Consider the following 23,060-nt stretch of genomic DNA (forward strand, 5'->3'; position numbering starts at 1 on the left):
GAATGCAAAAGATCAGATTTATTGAAGAAGATAATTTAGTAATATTCTGAATTTGTAAATTAGAGCTACCTCATATTTTCCAAGTTATTTTATGAGGTTTACATGTAAAGCTTTTTGCAATAGGAATACGTTTGTGTTGAACTTGTTTTTTTCAATGTTATTTATACTCCTAGTTACCCAAATATTCATTTATTTGTGAACAACTGTATAACCATTTCTTAGGTAGCTTTTCATAGCTAAATTTTTCTTTTTCTATAGCTATATATTTACTTTTAATTATGTAAAGATAGTATTTTCTCAGCTATTCTAATTTTTCTAAATGATTAATTTTGTGCAAATAATTTTTCTAAAAGAGAAGTCTATTAAGACATACAGATTAAAAATATGTAGACAAACAATTTGCATCCTTGCTCTCTAAATAAATCCTGTCTTCTCTGTATAACCTCCTTAATATTGGAATAAATACTGTTTCAATCATCTGTTAGTTTCTGTTTATATATTATATATGACTACAAAGTGAACGATTTCCTTGGTATTTATTGAATTAAATTTCTAAAACAATCTCTTTGCATTTTAAAATTATCTTTATATTTATAACATATAATAGAAATTCAATTCTTAGATAACAATTTCTATCATAATTTATATAAAATTAGTTTTACTCAAAATATAGTGAGCAGCTAGGTACTAGTGGCTCACTCCTGTAAAATCCTACCTACTCAGGAGGCTAAGATCTGAGGACTGTGGCTCAAAGCCAGCTCAGGCAAGGAAGTCCATGAGTCTCTTATCTCAACCACCAAACAAGCTAGAGTATAGTTGTGACTTAAGTGATAGAGCACTAGGCTTGAGCAAAATAGCTTATGGACATCATCCCTGCATTCAGGCCGCAGGACTGGCACAGACATACATATACTCACACACACACATGCACACATATATACATATATCTTTTATAAATATGTAATTAAGTCTATATATATATGTATTCCACACAGATTATATAACCTATATGGATTATTATATAATCTAATTATAGATAATACTATAAAATTCTATAGATATAACACTGCCTACATAATCTATATCAATTATATTATAGATAATATAGATTATATTATAATTGATGTGATTAAATCTGTTTTCATGCAGACATACTGGTATTTATTAAAATTATATTTTCCTTGTAATCAGATTTTATAGTTCATACTCAAAATTACCAAAAATAAAAACAAAATACTATTATAGAACAGACTTGAATTTATACATATATACACTCTTTTTTTCTTTTTGCCAGTCCTGGGGTTTGAACTCAGGGGCTGGGCTCTGGCCCCAAGTCTCTCTGTGCACAAGCCTCTCTAGCACTGAGCCCCAGAGACACTGTTTCTGTTTCTGTTGTATTGAGGAATCAAACCTAGGTCTTCATGTGTCAACCACATTCCCACCTCCAGACTTAATTTTTTTTAAATTTTTTTTCAAAGATGGGTTCAAACCCAACAATCGTGTACAATGCATTAGACTTGAAAATGTAAAAGACAAAAAGCAGCCAACATTTAGGTTTATATTACATCTAATATTTCCAAAACATTCTAATACCCACATGAAAAGTAGAAAAAGATAAACCATTTTTACTTCACTTTTTAACCAATACATAAAACTTTTAATCAATATATTATAAAGAGGAAAAATGGTTTAATCTGCAATATTTAAAAACTTAAAGAAATAGCTAAATGAACATACCTAATTGAGAGTGAAAAGCTGGACTAATTTTCTTCTGGGCCAGTTCGGTTTTCAATGTTCTTAAGTCAGAAATTGCTTGTTTTCTCATCTAAAAAAGAATTACCTTCAAATTACTCTTCTGTGTATCCTTTGTTTTTTGTACTATTTTAACTGTTTTCCCTCCTTTGCTTCTTTACTTTCATTCCTAACACTTATTACAGGCAAATTTGTCAGTTATGATACCTGCCTGTCTGTCTGTCTGTCTGTCTGTCTGTCTATCTGTCTATCTATCTATCTATCTATCTATCTATCTATCTATCTATCTATCTATCTATCTATCTATCTATCTATCTATACCTATCTATCATCTACCTATTTTTATTGTAAAGGTGATGCTCAGTTACATAGTTACATAAGGGTTACAGTTACATAAGTCAGGTAGTAAATACATTTCTTTTTTAATTGTGTCACCTCTTCCCTCAGTTTCTCCCAGTTTTTTCCCTCCAAACCCTTCTCCCCCACAAGTTCATTTTCAACAGTGTCTAGTGAATATCACAGCTGCATTTGTTATACCTTTGTCCCACCATTTCTGTGCTTCCTTTTACTCTCCCCCAGATAAACTTACATACAAAAGGTACAGAAATAAAAAAGTGACAAAGGAGAAAAAAAAGAAATATAAGCTCTTCTTCCCATTTCTTGAAGTTCATTTCAGTAGACAATTTTATACGACCATATGCACATGGCTATTGAGCCTTTTGATCCTCTCCTAAGGATATCCATCCTCATTTGATCTCACTGTAAATGTTTATAGAGTCCTGTTTAATTTATCAGGTCCAAGTGCAATTTTTTTTGTCCTTTACATTCTATGTGTTTACTTGTAGATTTATAGGCACATTTTAATTACTACAAATGAGGGAAACCATGCAACCTATGTTTATTTGGGTCTGATTTACTTCACTTAATATAATTTTTTCTAGTATTCTTTCTGATGGAAGCATAGAGTTCCATTGTGTATATACTATGTTTTCTTGCTTCATTTGTCCACTGAGAGACATCTAGGTTGATTCCAGTATAATATATAAGAATATGTAATTCATATTGAGTTAAACATTGATCTCTGGAGTCAGGCACTGGAGGCTTGTAATTTTAGCTACTCAGGAGGCTAAGATCTAAGAATTGGGGTTTAAAGCCAACCCCAGCAAGAAAAGTCAGTGAGACTCATATCTCTACCAAACTACCAGAACAAAGGCCAGAAATAGAACTGTAGCTCAAGTGGTATAGTGCTAGCCTTGAGTAAAAGTAGTTAAGGGACAGTGCCCAGGTACTAAGTTCAAGCCCCCAGACCAGTGTGCACATGCGCACACACACACACTGACATTTGATTTCTGTATTTAAAATTGTAAGCTAGCTGGGCACTGGTGGCTCACGCCTGTAATTCTAGCTACTGAGGAGACTGAGATCTGAGGATCATGGTTCAAAGCCAGCCCAGGTAGGAAAGTCTGTGAGACTCATATCTCCAATTAATCATCAGAAAACTGGAAGTGGTGCTGTGGCTCCAATAGTAGAGTACTGGCCTTGAGCTGTAGAGCTCAGGGGCAGTGCCTAGGCCCAGACCAAGCACCACAACCAACAAAAACAAAAACAAAAAAAAAAAACCAGAACAAACAAAAAACAAAAACAAAAAAATAAGCTTAGCTTAGAAAATTCTGTGACATAAAAAATTTAGACCTGTACTATCCAAGTAGTAGCTAGATGCCATAGCTAATGAAATTTAAATTAAATTTAAAATTCAGTTCCTCAGTCCCTGAAGTTACATTTCAAGTGTTCGGCATCTACAGGTGGTAGTGGCTAAAACTACTGTTGGGAGGGTGAAGTGCAGAATACCTCATCCTTATAGAAAGTTCAATTGGACAGTGCTAATTGTGGGAGGGGTAATTCTGTGCTCTAAATCTATCTCTGATAAAGAGTGAATGGCAAGCATTTCTCTTTTCCTTCCTTCCTTCCTTCCTTTTCTTTTCTTTTTTGTTGGTCATGGGGCCGGAACTCTGGGCCAGGACACTGTCCCTCAACTCTACAGCTCAAAGCTAGCACCCTACCACTAGAGCCTCTTCCGGCTTTTTCTGTTTATGTGGTGCTGAAGAATTGAACCCAGAGCCTCATGCATGTGAGGCAAAGGCAAGCATTTCTATAATTACTGATCTTATTTTTCTGTTCTGTATAGATATACTTGTGTAAAATGTATATTTTTCTTGTTTTCTGTTCAACAAAAAGTTTTTAAATACACTTATTAGGGGCTGGGGTAGCTCAGTGGTTAAGAATTTGCCTCATCGGGGCTGGGAAGATGGCCCAGTGGTAGAGCGCTTGCTTTGCATGCATGAGGCCCTGGGTTCGATTCCTCAGCACCACATAAGCAAAAGAGAAAAAAGCCGGAAGTGGCACTGTGGCTCAAGTGGTAGAGCGCTCGCCTTGAGCTGAAGAGCTGAGGGACAGCGCCCAGGCCCAGAGTTCAGGCCCCACGACCGGACCCAAAAAAAAAAAAAAAAAAAAAAAAGAATTTGCCTCATGCATGAGGCCCCAGATTACATCCCTAGCACTGAAAAAAAAAAAAAAAAAAGAAGACAAGACAGCAAGAAAGGGAAGGAGGGAGGAAAGGAAGAAGGAAGAGAAGGAAGGAAGGAAGGAAGGAAGGAAGGAAGGAAGGAAGGAAGGAAGGAAAGAAGGAAGGAAGGAGAGAAGAATTAGCAAGTAAATATCTATACTAGAGAGAAAGTTTCTATGGAGAAATAATTATGTACAATTTTGTCAAATAAGTATGCCTAGACCATCTACTAAACATCTACTATATGAAAGATCCAATGTGAGAAACACAGCTAAAGGAGTTTTCCCTGAGGTAAACTTAGCATCTAGTTGACAGTCCATGATTCATATTAAAAACAAATAAAATACATATGAAAACTCAAAAGAATGAGATAACTACCCAAGAGAAGAGAAAATTTTATCTAGATTTAGAGGAGTGCTCTGATTGCCCCATCTCCTTAAAGACATACTGTAGTGAACATTTTTTAGTACTCTACCCTATTTCATCAGGTACTACCTTCTTAATGTTAGGAAATGTGGCCCTAATCTTTCTTTATCAATAGCTACATATGCTATTTAATTTAAGGCATAACATTGTGTTAGTGCATTCTTTGACAATAATTATTGATTTTGAGTTAGGTCTAGTTGATCTCCCACCAGGCTAACATGAAAGATATGTACATTTCATGATTCAAGGAGATGTTTCTATTTTGTTTTGGAGAAATGTAATCCTAATTACAATGGCAATTCTTCTCCTACTCTTAAGACTTACTCCCTACTCTTAGACTACTCCTACTCTATAGACTTACTTATGAATAAATACAGAAAAAGTACTTTTAAAATATTTTTATTGTGAAAATACTGTACAGAGGGGTTACAATTACATGGGCAAGATAACGAGTACATTTCTTATCAAGCATTGTTGCCTCCTCCTTTGTTTCCCCTTCCCATCCCTTCCCATCTCCCCCCTCCCCCCAACACTTTACCCCAGTTAGAATGGCTATAATCAAGAACTCTAATAACAACAGATGCTGGAGGGGATGTGGACAGAAGGGAATCTTACTGCAGTGTTGGTGGGAGTGTAAACTTGTTCAACCACTTTGGAAAGTATTATGGAGGTTCCTCAAAAGACTCCATATAGAGCTCCTCTATGACCCAGCAATCCCACTTTTGGGCATTTACCCAAATGATCACAAACAAGACCATACTAAAGCTACCAGCACAACCATGTTTATTGCAGCATTATTTACCATAGCTAAGATATGGAACCAACCCAGACGCCCCTCAGTAGATGAATGGATCAAGAAAATGTGGTATATATACACAATGGAATTCTATGTCTCCATCAGAAAGAATGACATTGCCCATTTGTTAGGAAATGGAAAGACTTGGAAAAAATTATATCAAGTGAAGTAAGCCAGGCCCAAAGAAACATAGGTCCTATGGTTTCCCTTATTTGCAATAACTAGTATATGTCCGAGACAAGCAGAAAAGGTCAGATAAGTTGACGTTAGGTGAAATGAACCCCAAGATAAGTATTCAAATGTTTTTTCTTTCATGCGATTGTTTCTAACATATTTATAAGATGATTTCTTAGTTGCTTTGTATGTCCCTCCCCACGGTATAACCCCTGCTTTTACTGTATTTGATGTTGGTATGTGGAGGGGAAGGGAAAAAACAAATCGTTAAGAACTGTATTGACACAGGGTCATTTTTTTTAGTCATTTTTAGTGAAATTTTACTAAATTTCCCTCAGGCTTGAAACATGCATCATTATAAACAATTATTTTTCTTCTCCAATTGATACTCTAAATTGTTAAAGTAACAATGTTAAGAAGTTAATCATGATGGCCCTTATACTAGTGACACATATATTTGATTAAAATACCAAAATATTTTATTTCAAGATGAATAGGATCTGAATAGGAGAAATACAAGTTACCTTAACTTCTATTATGAGTTTCATTTTATCAGTATCCAATTTTCTCTTAAGTTGGTCAATTGCATGCTGTACCTCAGTGATCTGGATTATAAGATTATTCTGTGTGATATATAAAGAGAGACTTATTTATTTAATAAATGTCCATACATTTTAGAATAAAGTGCCTTGCCAGCATTAATTGAAATGGTAAATGTCAAATGAGAAAATAAAAAACAATCTATTCCATAAAATAAATATTGCTTTGGCATGTATCACTATGACTTTCTGTTGATTTCTGGTCTATCTCTTCTGTCCTACCATTGTTCATTTATTATTTTAAAAATTGGTATCTGTAGTCCTACAAAACCCAGTAACTAGTACTACAAATGGAATAACCCAGGTTTAAGACAATGGCAAGATATTAGAAATTGCCATAATGCTTTATTATCTGAATCAGATTAGAGTTTTTAAATAGAAAGGAAACGATTTAGGACATCCTACTTAAAATAAGAAGACATTTTGGTTCCTTTTATTCAGAGAAGTTTATAAGGTATAGTGGTCGTCACTGAATAAGTTTTTTGTTTGTTTTTGTTTTTTTGGGGCAGTCGTGGGGCTTGAACTCTGGGCTTGGGCGCTGTCCTTGCACTCTTCAGCTCAAGGCAAGTGATCTACCACTTGAGTTACAGCGCCACTTCCTGTTTTCTAGTGGTTTATTGGAGATAAGAGTCTCACGGACTTTCCTGCCCGGGCTGGCTTTGAACCTCGATCCTCAGATCTCAGCCTCCTGAGTAGCAACAATTACAGGCGTGAGCCACCAGCGCCCAGCTTGAATAAGTTATTTAAGAACTGTAAACTTCCACTGGGCCACTGGTGGCTCATGCCTGTAATGCTAACTACTTAGGAGGCAGGGATCTGAGGATCAAAGTTCGAAGCCAGCCCAGTCTGTGAGACTTTTATCTCCAATTTACTACCAAAACAGCTGGCTGTGGAGCTGTGGCTCTAGAGGGAGTACTCTAGCTTTGAGCACAAAAGCTCAGGGATAGCACATAGGTCCTGAATTCAAGTCCCAGGGCTGACACACACAGACTAAAACTAAATTGTGAACTTCCTTTGTGCAAAGGTCCTAACTGGAACTTAATTAAATAGGTATGTTTTTAAAAAACAACTAATATGGACACATAATTATTTGAAGCTATTTGGATTTTATATTAAATTTATCCAAAATAAAAAATTAAAATTTAAAAATTAAAAATCTTTACTATCAATAATAATGTATTTTAAAATCTTCTGGATCAATGGAATCAAACGAAAGTTAAGATGTTAGATGGCTTCTAGAATTATTTTGTCTGCTGTTTAAGTATATGATGGAATTAGTCAATAATAAGATAAAATTAAATCTCTAAGATTCAAGACCATCTCAAGAAAAAAAAGAATCATTAAAAATTTCACAATAATATCAATACCCTAAAAATTTTGGAGGTTCCATCATGCCCCACACCTCCTTAAAGACAGACTGTAGTGAACATTGTTAGTATTCTGCCCTACTACTTCATCAGGTGCTACCTTCTTTATGTTAGGAAATACGAATAGCGGCATATGCTATTTAATCTAAGGCATAACATTGAGTGAGTGCATTCTTTGGCAATAATTATTGATCTCGAGTTAGTTCTAGTTGATCCCCTACCAGGATAAAGTGAAAGATCTGTATATTTCATGATTCAAGGAGAGGTTTCTATTTTGTTTTGGAGATATGTAACCCTAATTACAATTGGCAATTCTACTTCTACTCTTAGTAAAAACAATCATAATGAGCCAACACTTAATAGGGAGGAGATATCAGAAGCACGTAAGACATCATATCTGCTGTTAACTTTCAGCAGCCTTCCATCTATAACATGGTTCAAGAATTTTGTTACTGTGTAAGCAAATTTAAGTCAGTTTTTTTCCTGTTTTTTTTTTTATTGTGAAAATACCATACAGAGGAGTTGCAATTACATGGGCAAGATAATGAGTACATTTATCAAGCATTGTTGCCTCCTCCTTTGTTTCCCCTTCTCATCTCCTCTCACCCCAAGTCAGTTTTGTTATATAGTCTGAAGCATCTTAAATCTCACAACACCAAAAATCATGTTTTCTGAACAGAACATTTCTATAAAAGGACAGCACATGTAGTACCTTAGAGTCTGAGATGTTTGCCAAATTCTTTGGTCTCATCTTGATCTCCCTGGCTTCAAGTTGCATGAGCAATTTTTTATAGTAAAGTTCCAAATCTTCTCGAAGTTTTGTTAAAACCTCTTCTAATGATGATGTGACTTTCTTTGTTTCCAAGTATTTTTTCTTCCAATTATCACAGGCTACAAAAACAAAGCAAAAAGCAAAAAATGAAAACAAAATAAAACCAAAGACTAAATGAACTCTAGGAAATTTGTACAAGAGTTCTTTTTTTTCTTTTTGTCTTGTTTATCTGTCTTTGGGGTCAGGGGGAGTAAAGACATGGAGGGACAATAGATGAACAAACATAGTAGTGGTATTCCATAGACACTGTGTTGAAAATGAACTATATAACTTGTGGGTGGAAAAGGGAGGGGGAAAATGTGGGAGAGTGAAGGAAGTGGGGAACACTGTCTAAAAAGAAATATACTTATTACCTGACTTATGAAGTGGTAATTCCTCTGTATATCACCTTTACAATAATTTAAAAAACCATAAACAGGGGCTGGGAAGGTGGCTCAGTGGTAGAGCGCTTGCCTTGCAAGCCTGAGGCCCTGGGTTCGATTCCTCAGCACCATATAAGCAAAAAGAAAAAAAAAAGCCGGAAGTGGCGCTGTGGCTCAAGTGGTAGAGCGCTAGCCTTGAGCTGAAGAGCTGAGGGACAGCGCCCAGGCCCAGAGTTCAGGCCCCACAACCGGACCCCAAAAAAAAAAAAAAACAACCATAAACAAACAAAACCAAAGACTATAAAGTTGAGTATGGCTAAAGAATTGAACTTTTTAAGAATTGAACAGATTAGATAATAGATTTAGTAGCAGATGATAGACAGACAGATGGATGGATGGATAGATTGTTCCAGTGCTCAAACCCAGGGAAGCACTTGCTAGGCAAATTTTCTTCTCTTTTTTCTTTTCTTTCTTTTTTTTTTTTTGGTTGGTCGTGGGGCTTGAACCCTGGGCCTGGGCACTCTCCTTGCACTCTTCAGCTCAAGGTTAGCTCTCTACCAGTTGATAGGCAAGTTTACTGTCACTGAGCAAACCCCTCCCCCCTCTGAGCCACTAAAATACTTTTAAAATCAAGTTAAGCCCTAGCTTAAAATTCTTAGATGGCTCCTTACCTTATTTAGAATAAAACTCCAACTCTGACAGACTATCTTCTCTTTGCTGATCATTTTTATTTTCTACCTATAATCCTCTTTAAATTCTTAGTTTCATCCTGGGCCTTGACAGTATACTTTTTATTCAGATTGCTTTCACCTTGTTTATATGCCAGCCTCTTTATTAAGCAACTCTGTTCAGAGATATCTTCCTTGAAATCCCTAGCTGAAACCTCTCCTGTCCTATATAATTCTTTATTAGGCTCTTTATAAGTGCTTCTCTAATCAGTAGAGGTTTATTTATTGTTCACCTCCACCAACTTACAAGCAAGCTTCTTAAGGGTGAACCCAGCTCTATTTTATCCATTGCTGGTATCTGTAGCATTTAAGACAATGCCTTGTATGCAGTAGGCTCCTATCTGGTTGATTCATACTTTTTTTAAAATCTTGAATCACTCCCCTTGAAGTAGAAGGTGAGTGATCATCCCATTTTATATATAAACAAAGTGCCAGCTATAGTTAGAGAAATAATTTGACTGAGAAAAAGACTGATCTGTTGCTAATCTGGGTCCTGTCATTTCTAGTCCATTGTTCAAACTTGGCTGATAAAAAATTTACTCTTATAGTACCACAAGGCTGAGTTACTGCTACTAACTACTCCTAGGATAACAATTTAACATTGTGTGGCAGAAAAATCCAACATGTTATGGTATGGATGGGGAACATCTTTTCAAATGTTAGCTCAAATTTTTCAATCAATGAAATGGGTACCTCAAGTCCGTACCTCTTGTGCTATACATGCCTTCCAGTTCTTTTGTGTGTAACTTTGCACTTATCCCACAAACAAAAATGGCTAGTTGGAGGCTTTTCAGTAGCACAAGCCAGAGTGAAATAAATTAAAAAATCTCCTATAGAATCCCTCAATGCATTTTCAATATATTGTAGTGTCAATAATCTTATCTAAGATGATTCTCCAAGACAAACTAAGACTCTCAAATAATTTTACTTTGGTGCTAGCAGCTCCTCAGCAGCCACCAGCACTCTTTCAGAAAGTCTCTCAACATAAGGCTTCAGCTTCTTTGCACTTCATTCCTTCACTACACAATTTGTCTTACTAATGTCCCCATTACAATGAAACCTAAAAGCAGTTCACTTGTTTTGATTTCAAATTCTGCTGAATACTGACAGGTCTCAGTGGTAGAGCACTTGCCTTGCATGCATGAGGCCCTGAGTTCAATTCCTCAGCACCACATAAGCAGAAAAAAAAAAGCTATGGCTTAAATGGTAGCATGCTAGCCTTGAGCTGAAGAGCTGAGGGACAGCGCCCAGGCCCAGAGTTCAGGCCCCATGACCAGACCCCCCACCCCCCAAAAAAGTTGAATACTGACCTGGTTTTCCTATATTATATCATTCTAATCAGGTATTACTTAAAATATAACAGTAATATAGTAATATAAAATTATTATTATCATTATTACAGTACTAGGCATTAAACAAAGGCCTTATACACGCTGGGCAAACTCTCCACCACTTGAGCTGTGCTGCCAGCTCCTTTACTTATATTTTATTTTTGAGATCTCAGTAACTTTTCCAGGGCTGGTCTCCAACTCACAATCCTTCTGCCTAGGAGGAGTGTAAGATAACTAGCTAGAATTATAAGATAACTCTGTCATTTATTTTAAAAATATTCTTTAAAACTTAAGTGTTCTTCACTGTGATAAAGTCTATGTAATAAACTTTACCTTGGTATCGTTTCAATTTGCTTTGTTCAAATAGCTTTTCAACTTTTTTATTTAGTTCTTCTCTAACATTTTCCAGATATTTTCTTTCTTCCCTTACTTGTTTCATTTGTTCAATAATCTTCTGTCCTAAAGAAATTATAATACATACTCATTAATGCTTAAAGCCTAATAGATGGCTTATATCCTAAAAGAATGTAATACTTAAAAGTGTATACAAAACAAGAATAATTTTTACCAAAAACTCTTCTTTTTTATGCTCTTAATATTATGGAGAATGTTTTGGTTTCTAATACTGAATTAATAAAATATAGCATCTCTTGAATTTACAGATATATGTAGAAACAATATTAATTTATGCTTATCTGTTTTGGTAAATGTGTTGGGAAAAATTATTAAACTAACATCTTACACTGAGAATGTATATTTTAGAACAAAATAGTATTAGTGACTGAATATATGAAACAGACAAATACATATTTTAATAATTATAGAATTTTGTAATAATTATATATTTTAATCTTTTTTTTCCATGCTAGTCCTGAGGCTTGAACTTAGGGTGTAAGTGCTGTCCCTGAGCCTTTGTGTTCAAGACTACTGCTCTACCACTTGAGCCATAGCTCCACTTCCAGCTTTTTTGGTGGTTAATTGGACACAGAGTCTCACAGACTTTCCTGTCCAGGCTAACTTTGAACCAAGATCCTCAAATCTCAGCTCCTTGTAGTAGCTGGGATTACAGATGTGAGCCACTGCCACCTAATTTAAGAGTGTAGTTCAGTGACATTAAGCATATACATATTATACAATCAGCACTACCACTGTTTCCAGAATGTTTTTCTTTTCCTGAACTAGGAACTCTGTGTGATCATAACTCCTTATTAACACATTTATCCCACAGAACCATTTTCCAGTGTCGCAATACTTACTCTCCATTTGTAATAAAGAACTATCAGATATTCCTGATGAAAGAACAGGTTGAAAAGGAAATGAAGGAAAGTCAATGAGATCTGGTAGGATGTTGTGCTCTTTTTCATCTAGCTGTAAGAAAACATGAAAATCAATTGGATCTGGTAGGGCAACACATTCTTTTTGCATTTGTCTGAAACTATTTGTCAGTGGACACTAGCAATGTGTTTATTTACATACTGATGGATTTTGATTTTGTATTTATAGCTACAGATTCTCCCTCATACTCCTGTCTATTTTATGATTAATTATTAATTTTACATACTAAAAATTTTAATAAAGAACACATTCTTTTTATTTTTCTTTCTTTTTGGTTAGTACTGGGGGTTGAATTTAGGGCCTTGTTCTTGTAAGGTAGGTTGTCTACTACTGTGCCATAAAACTAGTCTCACTTTGGCTTATTTTCAAGGTAGGGCCTCAGTTTATGCTTGGCTGGAATGGGCTTAATAGGATCACTTTTAGTTTTCTAATACTGCTTTATTTTTTTTCATCCAGAATCAAATTTAATCATTTATATTTACCTAGAAAATTAGTCACCATATTTTCCATGTTTTAGCATAGGTTTTCATTTTATTTATGTGTATATTTATGTATTATGTATTAATTTATTTATGTATTTATGTTTGGTGATATGGGTTGAACCCAGGGCTGTGTAATCACTTGGGCTTGCTTGCTCTGCTGGCATTCCACCACTTGAGCCACCCCTCCAGTCTTACATTTTATTCTTATATGTTTATTGTCATGTTTGTGTTTGTATTACCTTTATATTTTAAAAATTTTTATTTTCTACCTTTTAACAAACTACTTCAAACCTTATCATGTTGATGTTTTTTTCACTACTATTTTATAGATCTTGTTTTCAACTCTATGTTTTTACTTCTATAAACTCCTTAGTTTCTACTTTTAATTCATCAACTTCTTACTTTGATCTTTAGTATTTTTTTTCCAGACTATTTTATTTTATTATAGAATCATGTTTCCACAAGGCGATGGACTCTACCTCAATTAGAAAAAAACTCTCCACATACCACCCAAGGAGAGAAGATAAATCACACAGAGCTTATGATTATAGCTTAGGCAAGACACAGAACCTATTCAATTTACATGTAAGAAAGAAATATAACCCTTAACCAGAGCATAATCAGGAATTCACCTTGGAGCAGATAGATATGGAGTAGGTATCATAACTACACATAGAAAACAGGAAATGTGAACCACCATTCAGTGAGGAAGGAATGGGCCCAATTGTGGTGAAGGATAGAGAGCAAAATACATTACCGCACTTTGTAAGGGAGGGCTTGAAAAATATAGGTTAGGGGCAGAGGCAGTAATCATGGGAAAACAGTTTCTGAGAGAGAAGAAAATATTTTGGGAGGAGAATATCTCTTGGGGGGATAGTATGGAAAAAAGAAAGAAGAAAGTGGCCAACATAAGAGCTCTACCTTAAATTAGTAGAAAGGAATCTCTTCAAATCTAGATCTCTTCTCCCACCCCTTAATGTCTCATTACTGATAAAAGAGTGAGTTGGAAGTCACTATAGCAACAGAAAAGGTGCTCCTGATTTAAGAAATATATTTGGCCGGTGCCAGTGGCTCATGCCTGTAATCCTAGTTACTACCAGCTCCAGGAAGGAAAATCCATTAGACTCTTATCTCCAATAAACTACCAGAAAACCAGAAGTGGCGTTGTTGCTCAAGTGGAAGAGCATTCGCCTTGAGCTGAAGAGATGAGGGACAGTGGCCTGGAGTTCAAGCCCCATGACCAACAACAACAACAACAATAAAAAGAAATATATTTAAGAAACTTGGTCTTGGGTGGGAAGGTGGCTCAGTGGTAGAGCGCTTGCCTTGCATGCCTGAGGCCCTGGGTTCGATTCCTCAGCACCACATAAGCAAAAAGAAAAAAAGCCAGAAGTGGCACCGTGGCTCAGGTGGTAGAGCGCTAGCCTTGAGCTGAAGAGCTGAGGGATAGTGCCCAGGCCCAGAGTTCAGGCCCCACGACCGGACCCCCCCCCCAAAAAAAGAAACTTGGTCTTGAACTTTACAACTTGGGTGCGGGGAGGAGGAGTTGGGGAGGTGGGGAGGAAAGGGATGGTAGGGGAAAAATAAAGGAGGAGGTAACAATGCTCGATAGGAAATGTACTCATTTACCTTACTCATGTAACTGTAACCCCTCAGTACAGTATTTTTACAATAAAAACATATATATATGTGTGTGTATATGCATATATATAAAAGAAATTTGGTCTACCAATTGGTGTCACTTGTTATTACTGATACAGAAAAATCTCAGCAAAAATAAACATGAACAGTATCTACAAAGTAATTTACCATTCAATTTTGAGGAAAACCTCAAAACTAAGTCTAAAATAATTTTAAAGAAAAAACAGCTTGGAAGCAGAGAAAAATGTACTAATATTCCAAACATAGATTAACTATAATTAAGCAAGCACTTGCAGATATCTATGAACTTTGCAAAACAAAAATTTTAAAACGGGGCTGGGAAGGTGGTTCAGTGGTAGAGCGCTTGCTTTGCATGCATGAGGCCCTGGGTTCGATTCCTCAGCACCACATAAGCAAAAACAAAAAAGCCAGAAGTGTCGCTATGGCTCAAGTGGTAGAGCGCTAGCCTTGAGCTGAAGAGTTGAGGGACAGCATCCAGGTGCAGAGTTCAGGCCCCACGACCGGACCACCCCCCCCAAAAAAAATTAAAACTTAGAATAAAAATGGAAAAACAGCAGGAAAATGTGAAATGGAAGTTGGTCAAAATCAAGAAAGAAATTGGACTAAAGGCATAGCTCAAGTGTCAGAGTGCCTGCCTAGCAAGTTCCAGGCTCTGAGTTTAATACCTGTTAGCACCAAAAAGTGGACAAGGTAGAAGAGGGTAGAGCAAAAGGGAGGAAGAGGAAGGAAGAGAGAAGGGAAGAAAAAATGATAGAGAAAACAAAACTATCTTAGAAAGAAAAAAAATTAGCAGTTGTCTTAAGAGGAAACAACTATGATCAAACTTATATCAAGAATAATAAGGAATATAAATAAAAAGAAAATGAAACATAAAGTAAAAACATAGATCAGAAAGAAAGTGATATAAAGGTGAAGAGGGTCTAAGATAACACTAACAGTGACCTCTGGAAGAGGAAAACATAATAAAATAGATATACTCATTAAAATTACAATTATGAAAAGTATTTTCCAACAGTGTTTCACACTGAAAAAATAGTGTCCTGTGTGTTCCTAGAAAAAAAAAACCTGATCTAGAATTCTTAACTGATACAGAGTCTGAGAAAACTGTTACACATTAAAGGAATCTTTTGATATTCTAGTTTACAATGAAAAGAAAATAAAGTTGGCCTCACACTTCTGAAGAATTTTTTTGTGTGTGCACCACTGCTGGGGCTTGAACTCAGGCAGGGTCTCTTACTCTTGGTTTGTTTTTTCCACTCAAGACTGGCACTCTACCACTTGAGTCACAGCTTCACTTCTAGCTTTTTGCTGCTTAACTGGAGATTAGAGTCTGACTGATTTTTCTGCATAGGCCACTTCAAACCTCAATTCTTAGATCTGAGCAAACCAAGTAGCTAGGATTATAAGCACAAGCACCAATGCCCAGCTTTTTTAGGTATTTTGTTAAATGTAAAAATCATTTTAGGGTAACTTACTAAGCAGACTAGAGGCTTATTTGCTCTTCTAGAAAAAATTTAAAGCATACAAAGAACAAAGGGAATAGTAGAATCAGAAGCTTCCCTACTACAAGCTATGCTCTAACCAAAGATGATGAACACATCTTCTGTAAAAGAAAATGGCAGTTCCATGTCAAATATATTTAGAGATCTGAGATCTGAGATCAAAACAAAGGTTAAGAGGATAGGATATAAGAACAGCACAGGAATGATGTATTTTTAAAGCAGAAATAACACAACTAGAAATAAATAAAAGGGAAGGAAAAGAGAGGGAAGGAAAATAACTAGTAGAGTTCTATTTTAGAGGGAACAAATCTAAAGGGAATAAATTTAAAAAGAACACATTTTTTAAAAATTTTAAACCTGGGAAAGAGCTGGGAAAGAGAGCTGGGAAATAGAGAGAGGTGAGAAAGAGTGGTGGAAGAGAGGTGGGAAAGAGCTGGAAAAGAAAGAGCTGGGAAAGAGAGGTGGGAAAGAGAAGAGAGAACTGGGAAAGAGATAGCTGGAAAAGAGAGAGCTGGGAAAGAGCAAAGAACACATTTTTTAAAAAGAAAAAATAAGGGTCAAGACTAATAGCATAATTTTATTATTATAAAAGTAAATATTAGAGCTGGGAAGGTGGCTCAGTGGTAGAGCGCTTGCCTTGCATGCATGAGGCCCTGGGTTCAATTCCTCAGCACCACATAAGCAGAAAAAAAAAGCCGGAAGTGGTGCTGTGGCTCAAGTGGTAGAGTGCTAGCCTTGAGCTGAAGAGCTGAGGGACAGTGCCCAGGCCCAGAGTTCAGGCCCCACGACTGGACTCCCCCCCCAAAAAAAGTAAATATTAGATAGAACAAAGCCTCAAACCTTCCTGAAAACTAGGACCAAGTAAAAAAACAAATTACATGGTATTAGACTCATACTACCTGTCACATTAAAAATGACAAATCTGAGGTCAAATGTACAAAGTCTATTAATAATGCACGTAGATATTACACATTTATTAAGTAAAAAGGCTTTTTGAAGGCTGACAGAGGAAAATCTAATTCTAGGCTGTACATAGGAGACATACTTAAAGTGATTAAGACAAGCTAAAAAAAAGAACATGAGGATTTTATCAAATAAATACAAATAACCATAGCTAAGATATGGAACCAACCCAGATGCCCCTCAGTAGATGAATGGATCAAGAAAATGTGGTATATATACACAATGGAATTCTATGCCTCCATCAGAAAGAATGACATTGCCCCATTTGTTAGGAAATGGAAAAACTTGGAAAAAATTATATTAAGTGAAGTAAGCCAGGCCCAAAGAAACGTAGGTCCCATGGTTTCCCTTATTTGTAATATCTAGTATATGTATGAGTCAAGCGGAAAAGGTCAGATAATGTGATGTCAGGAAAATGAACCCTTAGATGTGTATTTTAATGTTTTTTTCTTTCATGCATGTGTTTCTAACACATTTATAAGATTATCTCTTTGTTGCTTTGTATGTCCCTCCCCCACAGTATAACCCCTGCTTTCACTATATTTGATGTCAGTATAACTTGTGGAGGAGATGGGGAAAAACCAGTTGTTTAAGGATACAGGTGGACCTGTTGCAACAATGAGAAGTACAAGTTGTCATGTCCAAAACGAGCTTTACAACGTTGGTGTGTGTGTGGGGGGAGGGGGGGGGAGAGGAAGGAGAAGGATTGGGATTAGGGGGGGAGGGGGGAGGCTGGGAAGGGATCTGAAGGGTAAACAAAGGAGGAGGCTGCAATGCTTGGTAAGAAATGTACGCATTATCCTGCCCATGTAACTGTAACTCCTCTGTACAGTATGTTCACAAATAAAATTAAATTAAATTAAAAAAAAAAAAAGCAGAGTATGTTGATATATAAAAAGGAAAAATCCAGACTCCCCTCCTCCCAAACAAATTACATGAGTTATTCAACATAGATCTCTATTTGCTAAAATAAAAATTAACTTTTGGTGACTCACACCAAGAACTTACTGGTGTGCTTAACCATTTCAGTCTAAGGAACAGAATTCTGTGAGCTCTTAATCTTACAAATATCTTGGCAATGAACTATTCTCAAGGACTTTATAATCAAACATCCTTATGATATCTTGATATAGCTTTTAATTATATAATAAACTGCTACAAATTCTGCCACTTAGATCCTTTATCATAAGGAATTCAGGGAATACATTCCTGTCTACATTCTAGGCTGCATAAAAGACATTGTTTTGAGTATTTCATTGGTATTATTAATTCAAAATTATAATTTTTGTATATTTGCTTACAGTTGTGTGAAACTAAGACAAGATTTTTGTTAAAAAAATTATTTACAGGCTGGTGTGTTGGCTCATGCTTGTTAATCCCAGCTGCATGGAAGGCAGAGATCAGGCAGATCACAGTTGGAGACTACCCTGAGCAAACAGCTAGTGAAACATCTAGTGGTGGCACACATCTGTGACCCCAGCTACTGGGAGACATTATTTTAGGGGCTCTTATTTTCTGGGTTTCAATCCAATAGATTCTTCAGTGGTTAAAGGAGTAAATGGTATGTGATAAATCTTCACATGCCATTTTTATCTCCTGAAATAGTTGGATTTCTTGCTCTCCTTTTTACCAAGAGGTTTGTGGCATTTTAAATTTAGTTAGCAGAAGTCTTATATATTGCTGGTTCTTATTAATTGAACAAACTGTTTCACCTATCACAGCTGCTTAAGCTAGTACACTAAATCGAGAATCTTCAACATGTATATCTATTATCATTGCTGGTCTGAATTTATTCCCAATAATATTTCTGTAAATTTCCACTAGCATAAAACATAGCAAAGTGTTTCAGTTCTGTTGTAATAAATATTTTTCTCCATTTTGGGACTTTGTTGCCCACATCTCACTTTTGGGGGGAGGAGGGTTGATACTAGGGTTTGTACTTGCTAGGCAAACACTCTACTACTTGAGCTTCATCTCCAGCCAGTTTTGCTTTTATTCAATTTTATTTTTAAGATAGGGTCTTAACTTTTGCCCAGGACTGACTCCAGACCACAATCCTCCTTCTATCTACCTGATGTTACAGATTTGTACCACCATGCCCAATTGTTTTTTTGTAATAGGGTTTCATTAACTTTTGGCTGAGCTGTACTCAAAACTTCAATCCTATCAAGTAGATGGACTTACAGGACTGTACTACAATGACTGATTAAAAGCAACCTGAATCTGTTCTGTGTAGGTTTAAGTAAGATGGAATGAAGGAAATTAGAAGCAACAGAAATATTAAAAGCCCAGGTTTTAGGCATGGTTTCTTGAAATGACTTTTCTTCTTATATAGTTGTTATCTTGGAGGCCCATCAACAGACTGACTTGCTGACTTCATTTGGAAGCCTTATACTATTTGATAGCAAGAAGTACTATAAAGTCCGAGTAATGAAAATGTACTGGATTAAGGACATAAAATGGTCACTGAAGGGGAAAGCAGGCCAAAAACTGCCCAAGACAGTTGATTTTTGAATAATTCATCAAAAAAAATAGTCTTTATAGTGTGGGTACAATGGATATTTGAGAACAAAAATGAGCACCACCCTGAACTTTACTCTGAGATGTGATGGTTCTCTTCAAACTGCTTCTATTTTCACAAAGAGAAATTACCACTGAGATTCTATGAGGAAGGTTTTGGTCTGAGGAGAAAATATGACAGAATTGTCTAAAAGAGATGTAATAGCTCCAGGAAAATGTAGTGTAATACTTCTGGGCAAAGGTGGACACTCATTTGAAGTTAGTTATCTGTTAACTAGTGCTGGAGTTTTGACAAATAAGTGTAAAAAATTTAGGTTAATGTTCTTTATCTTAGTCTCCTTGTCTGATGGTAAAGGTATCTTATCAAAGAGTTATTGAATTGAACAACAATACATATAAGACAATGTAGTGCTCAGGTCAATAAATGTTCTATCGTTGTTATGCTGTTACTGGTATATTATTTTGCAGTACTAAAGGTTGGAAACAGGGCCTCCTACCCAACCAATAAATATTAATATATTTAATATATTAAGCATTACAATATATTTATCATTGTAATAATACTATTAAATATTATTAAATAATAATAATGAGAAATTGTAATGGTTAAGAGCATGAGCTATGAAGCTAGTCTAGACTGCTTAAGGTCTAATCCTAGGTTTAATACTTCCTATCTAACTTGTTCATTGTTGGCTATTCTTAAAACTAGTATTGTTAGTATCTTAAGGATGTCTTAAATTCTTCTCACAAGTATTTGCAAAATTCTCTCTCCACAAGTTCTTGAGAATAAACAGGTAGTTTGAATAATAGTCATTAACTCTTTTAACTACTGTTATTCAAATTAGATAACATGTCCAAGATCACACCATTAGTAACTAGTGACTGACAACAAACAATTCAAGCACTAGTATACTACTTCCTCTCAACAAACTAGAGAAATATGTCCTAAAGACTTGGGTTAAGTGGCAGAATTAATGTGTTAAATTAAAAATTAGCTGCTACAGCTTCCAGTTAAGAATAGTACACCTCTAAAAATAGTAGCAGCGGGCTGAGAAGGTAGCTCAGTGGTAGAGTGCTTGCCTTGCATGCCTGAGGCCCTGGGTTCGATTCCTCAGCACCACATAAGCAAAAAGAAAAAAAGCCAGAAGTGGCGCTGTGGCTCAAGTGGTAGAACGCTAGCCTTGAGCTGAAGAGCTGAGGGACAGCACCCAGGCCCAGAGTTCAGGCCCCACGACCGGACCCAAAAAAAGAAAAAAGAAAAATAGTAGCAGCATTTGAACATATAATCCCTATAGTTAGTATAGATAACATTTTCCTCACTTTCATTTTGGCATATTGTTTGTTCAGTCACAAAAGCAAAACAAAAATCAGACACTATTGAGATAATATTGTTATTAGAACAACATGCTTTTGGTATCATAACTAGAAAACTTCAATTTCTGCAAAAGTATTATGTCTCAACAGTGCACTTAAAATTTTTAATATCATACCTGATTGATCTGTTGTCTATCGATAGTTATATCATCTTCGTTTTTCCAAAGTAACTGACTTTAAAGAAAATGACAGATTAAAAAGTCACAATAAAACCTGATTTTAATATTAGCTTTTATATTCATTTGTGAACACTTTAGATCTTTTGATGTTCTACAAACACAAGTATAACATTAAAAATGTTTAAAGTCAGCCTAAAAACCCAGTGGGGTATCAGATACCTGTACTACTCAGGAAGCTGAGGCAGGAGGATCACTTGAGACAAGAATTAAGGATGAGTTTAAGTAACATAATGACCCTGACTCTTAAAAAAATCAGCCTGAGGCCATTATCACATTTCCTTTTAAGTTCATTAGTGATCAGTAGGAATCACAATTATTATGAGTAATAAAATCATATTACAATTAATTCCAATTATAGTTTACTATTTGTGACAAATATAAATGATTAAAAATTTATAATTTCCCTTAATTTTATTTTTTGTGGCATTGGGGTTAGATTGCTTGGTACATGCTCTACGATTTGAATCATTACTTTTCAGGTAGGTTCTCACATTTTTGAAGGTTTGAGACTATGGTCCTCCTATTGATGTCTCCCAGTAGCTGGGATCACAGATGTGTGCCACCATTAGCTGTTTCACTAGCTGTTTGCTCAGGGTAGTCTCCAACTGTGATCTGCCTGATCTCTGCCTTCCATGTAGCTGGGATTAACAAGCATGAGCCAACACACCCAGTCTATAAATAATTTTTTAAATAAAAATCTTGTCTTAATTTCCAACAATTGTAAGCAAATATACAAATATTATCATTTTGAATTAATGATACCAACGAAATATTAAAACATATTGATTAATCTATAGCCAAAAATTAAAGAGGTATATGAATTAGTTCTAACAAGAACCTTTCGCTGTCATCAAATATCCTTGATGAAAAAAGATCAACAGAAAATATTTAAGTAATAAACTATCCCTTATTATATTAGAAAAATGTTAGTATAATCAAGGTAATTTTAATTAAAGGTATCACTAATACCACTCATGCTCTTGTTCTAATTAGAAATCTTTCTAGGACTAGACTAGATGGTATGCTAGTGTAACTGCAGGGGAGACACAAATATCTCAGTTGGAGACCAGTCAGGACAAATGGGTGAAATCTTACCTGAAAAACAAACTGGCATGGCTTAAGTGGTAGAGTGCTTGCTTACCCAAGTGCAAGACTCTAAGTTTAACTCTTCTCCCTGGGAATGTCTTTCTAATATACTCTGGATATCACATTTTACTTATGGTCTAAATGATGTTATATAAAAACAGCATCTATGTTAATCACCTTTGTTCGTTGCTACAGTAATCACTTGACTCTTCCAAAGAGCCTGGTATTTCAAAATTTCCAATGTGATTTTTTGCAGTCTGATTTTCTTTTACAGTGACTTTTTCCTCAGCTGAGACTGATGTTCATGAACAGCACACAAAATTCAGAATGTTAAGAAAATATCAAAATAAAATTTATTTTTATTCTTATACATTATAATCTTGTCCTATGTGTCAGAATCCTCATGACATTTACTATATAGATATAAAGCAACAATTTCCAAAGTAGATTTTATGAGATATTAGTTTATATGAACAGAAAATTCTTAGGTGAGTTTAGTTTGGGAAACACTGAATTAAGCCATACTAAGAGAGATCACAACCACACACACACACACACACACACACACACACACACACACCACCACCACCACTACCATCACCACACACTTATAGGATTTTTTTTGTTTATGTGCAAAATAAATCTATTTTATGTAGATTTATGTAGGCCTACATTGGGAAACTGTCTTCAGAGATGTTTTTCTAACAGCATCTTCTGAAACACAGCTGTCTAAGGAAATGTAAACAATGTAAATTATCCTTTGTTATTTCACATACATTTTCATTTATAAAATCTCCTTTCATTTTAGCAGTATTTTTCATATAGGAAAACTTTACATCATTAAAACACCAAACTAATGCTCCACATGATCAATACATTTTAAAAGATCCGTAATGTTAATGTAGATTTCCCCTGTAGGAATCATTCAGAAAAAAACTGAGTCAAGTTAACATTTGGAAAGTAATTCTATAAAGATCATCAAAATATATTACAACTTAAAATCCATATTGACCTAATTTTAGTTTGA

At 35.5% G+C, this 23,060-nt stretch overlaps 1 protein-coding gene across 5 annotated transcripts in view; it reads right to left on the reverse strand.

Moving 5' to 3' along the window:
* Nucleotides 1–23,060, reverse strand: part of Spata1 (spermatogenesis associated 1) — a 69,798-nt gene that overhangs the window by 30,237 nt on the left and 16,501 nt on the right. For all 5 annotated transcript variants that reach the window (XM_042680404.1, XM_042680412.1, XM_042680389.1 and 2 more), the window contains exons 7-13: nucleotides 22,211–22,328; nucleotides 20,885–20,942; nucleotides 12,187–12,298; nucleotides 11,264–11,389; nucleotides 8,390–8,568; nucleotides 6,236–6,334; nucleotides 1,738–1,825 (exon numbers count right to left, since the gene is read on the reverse strand). In XM_042680404.1, the coding sequence (XP_042536338.1) occupies nucleotides 1,738–1,825; nucleotides 6,236–6,334; nucleotides 8,390–8,568; nucleotides 11,264–11,389; nucleotides 12,187–12,298; nucleotides 20,885–20,942; nucleotides 22,211–22,328 (780 nt within the window). The remainder of the gene's footprint in view (nucleotides 1–1,737; nucleotides 1,826–6,235; nucleotides 6,335–8,389; nucleotides 8,569–11,263; nucleotides 11,390–12,186; nucleotides 12,299–20,884; nucleotides 20,943–22,210; nucleotides 22,329–23,060) is intronic.

The sequence above is a fragment of the Dipodomys spectabilis genome, unplaced genomic scaffold, assembly GCF_019054845.1.
Source record: "Dipodomys spectabilis isolate Male_0828 unplaced genomic scaffold, ASM1905484v1 ptg000002l, whole genome shotgun sequence".
Lineage (NCBI taxonomy): Eukaryota > Metazoa > Chordata > Mammalia > Rodentia > Heteromyidae > Dipodomys > Dipodomys spectabilis.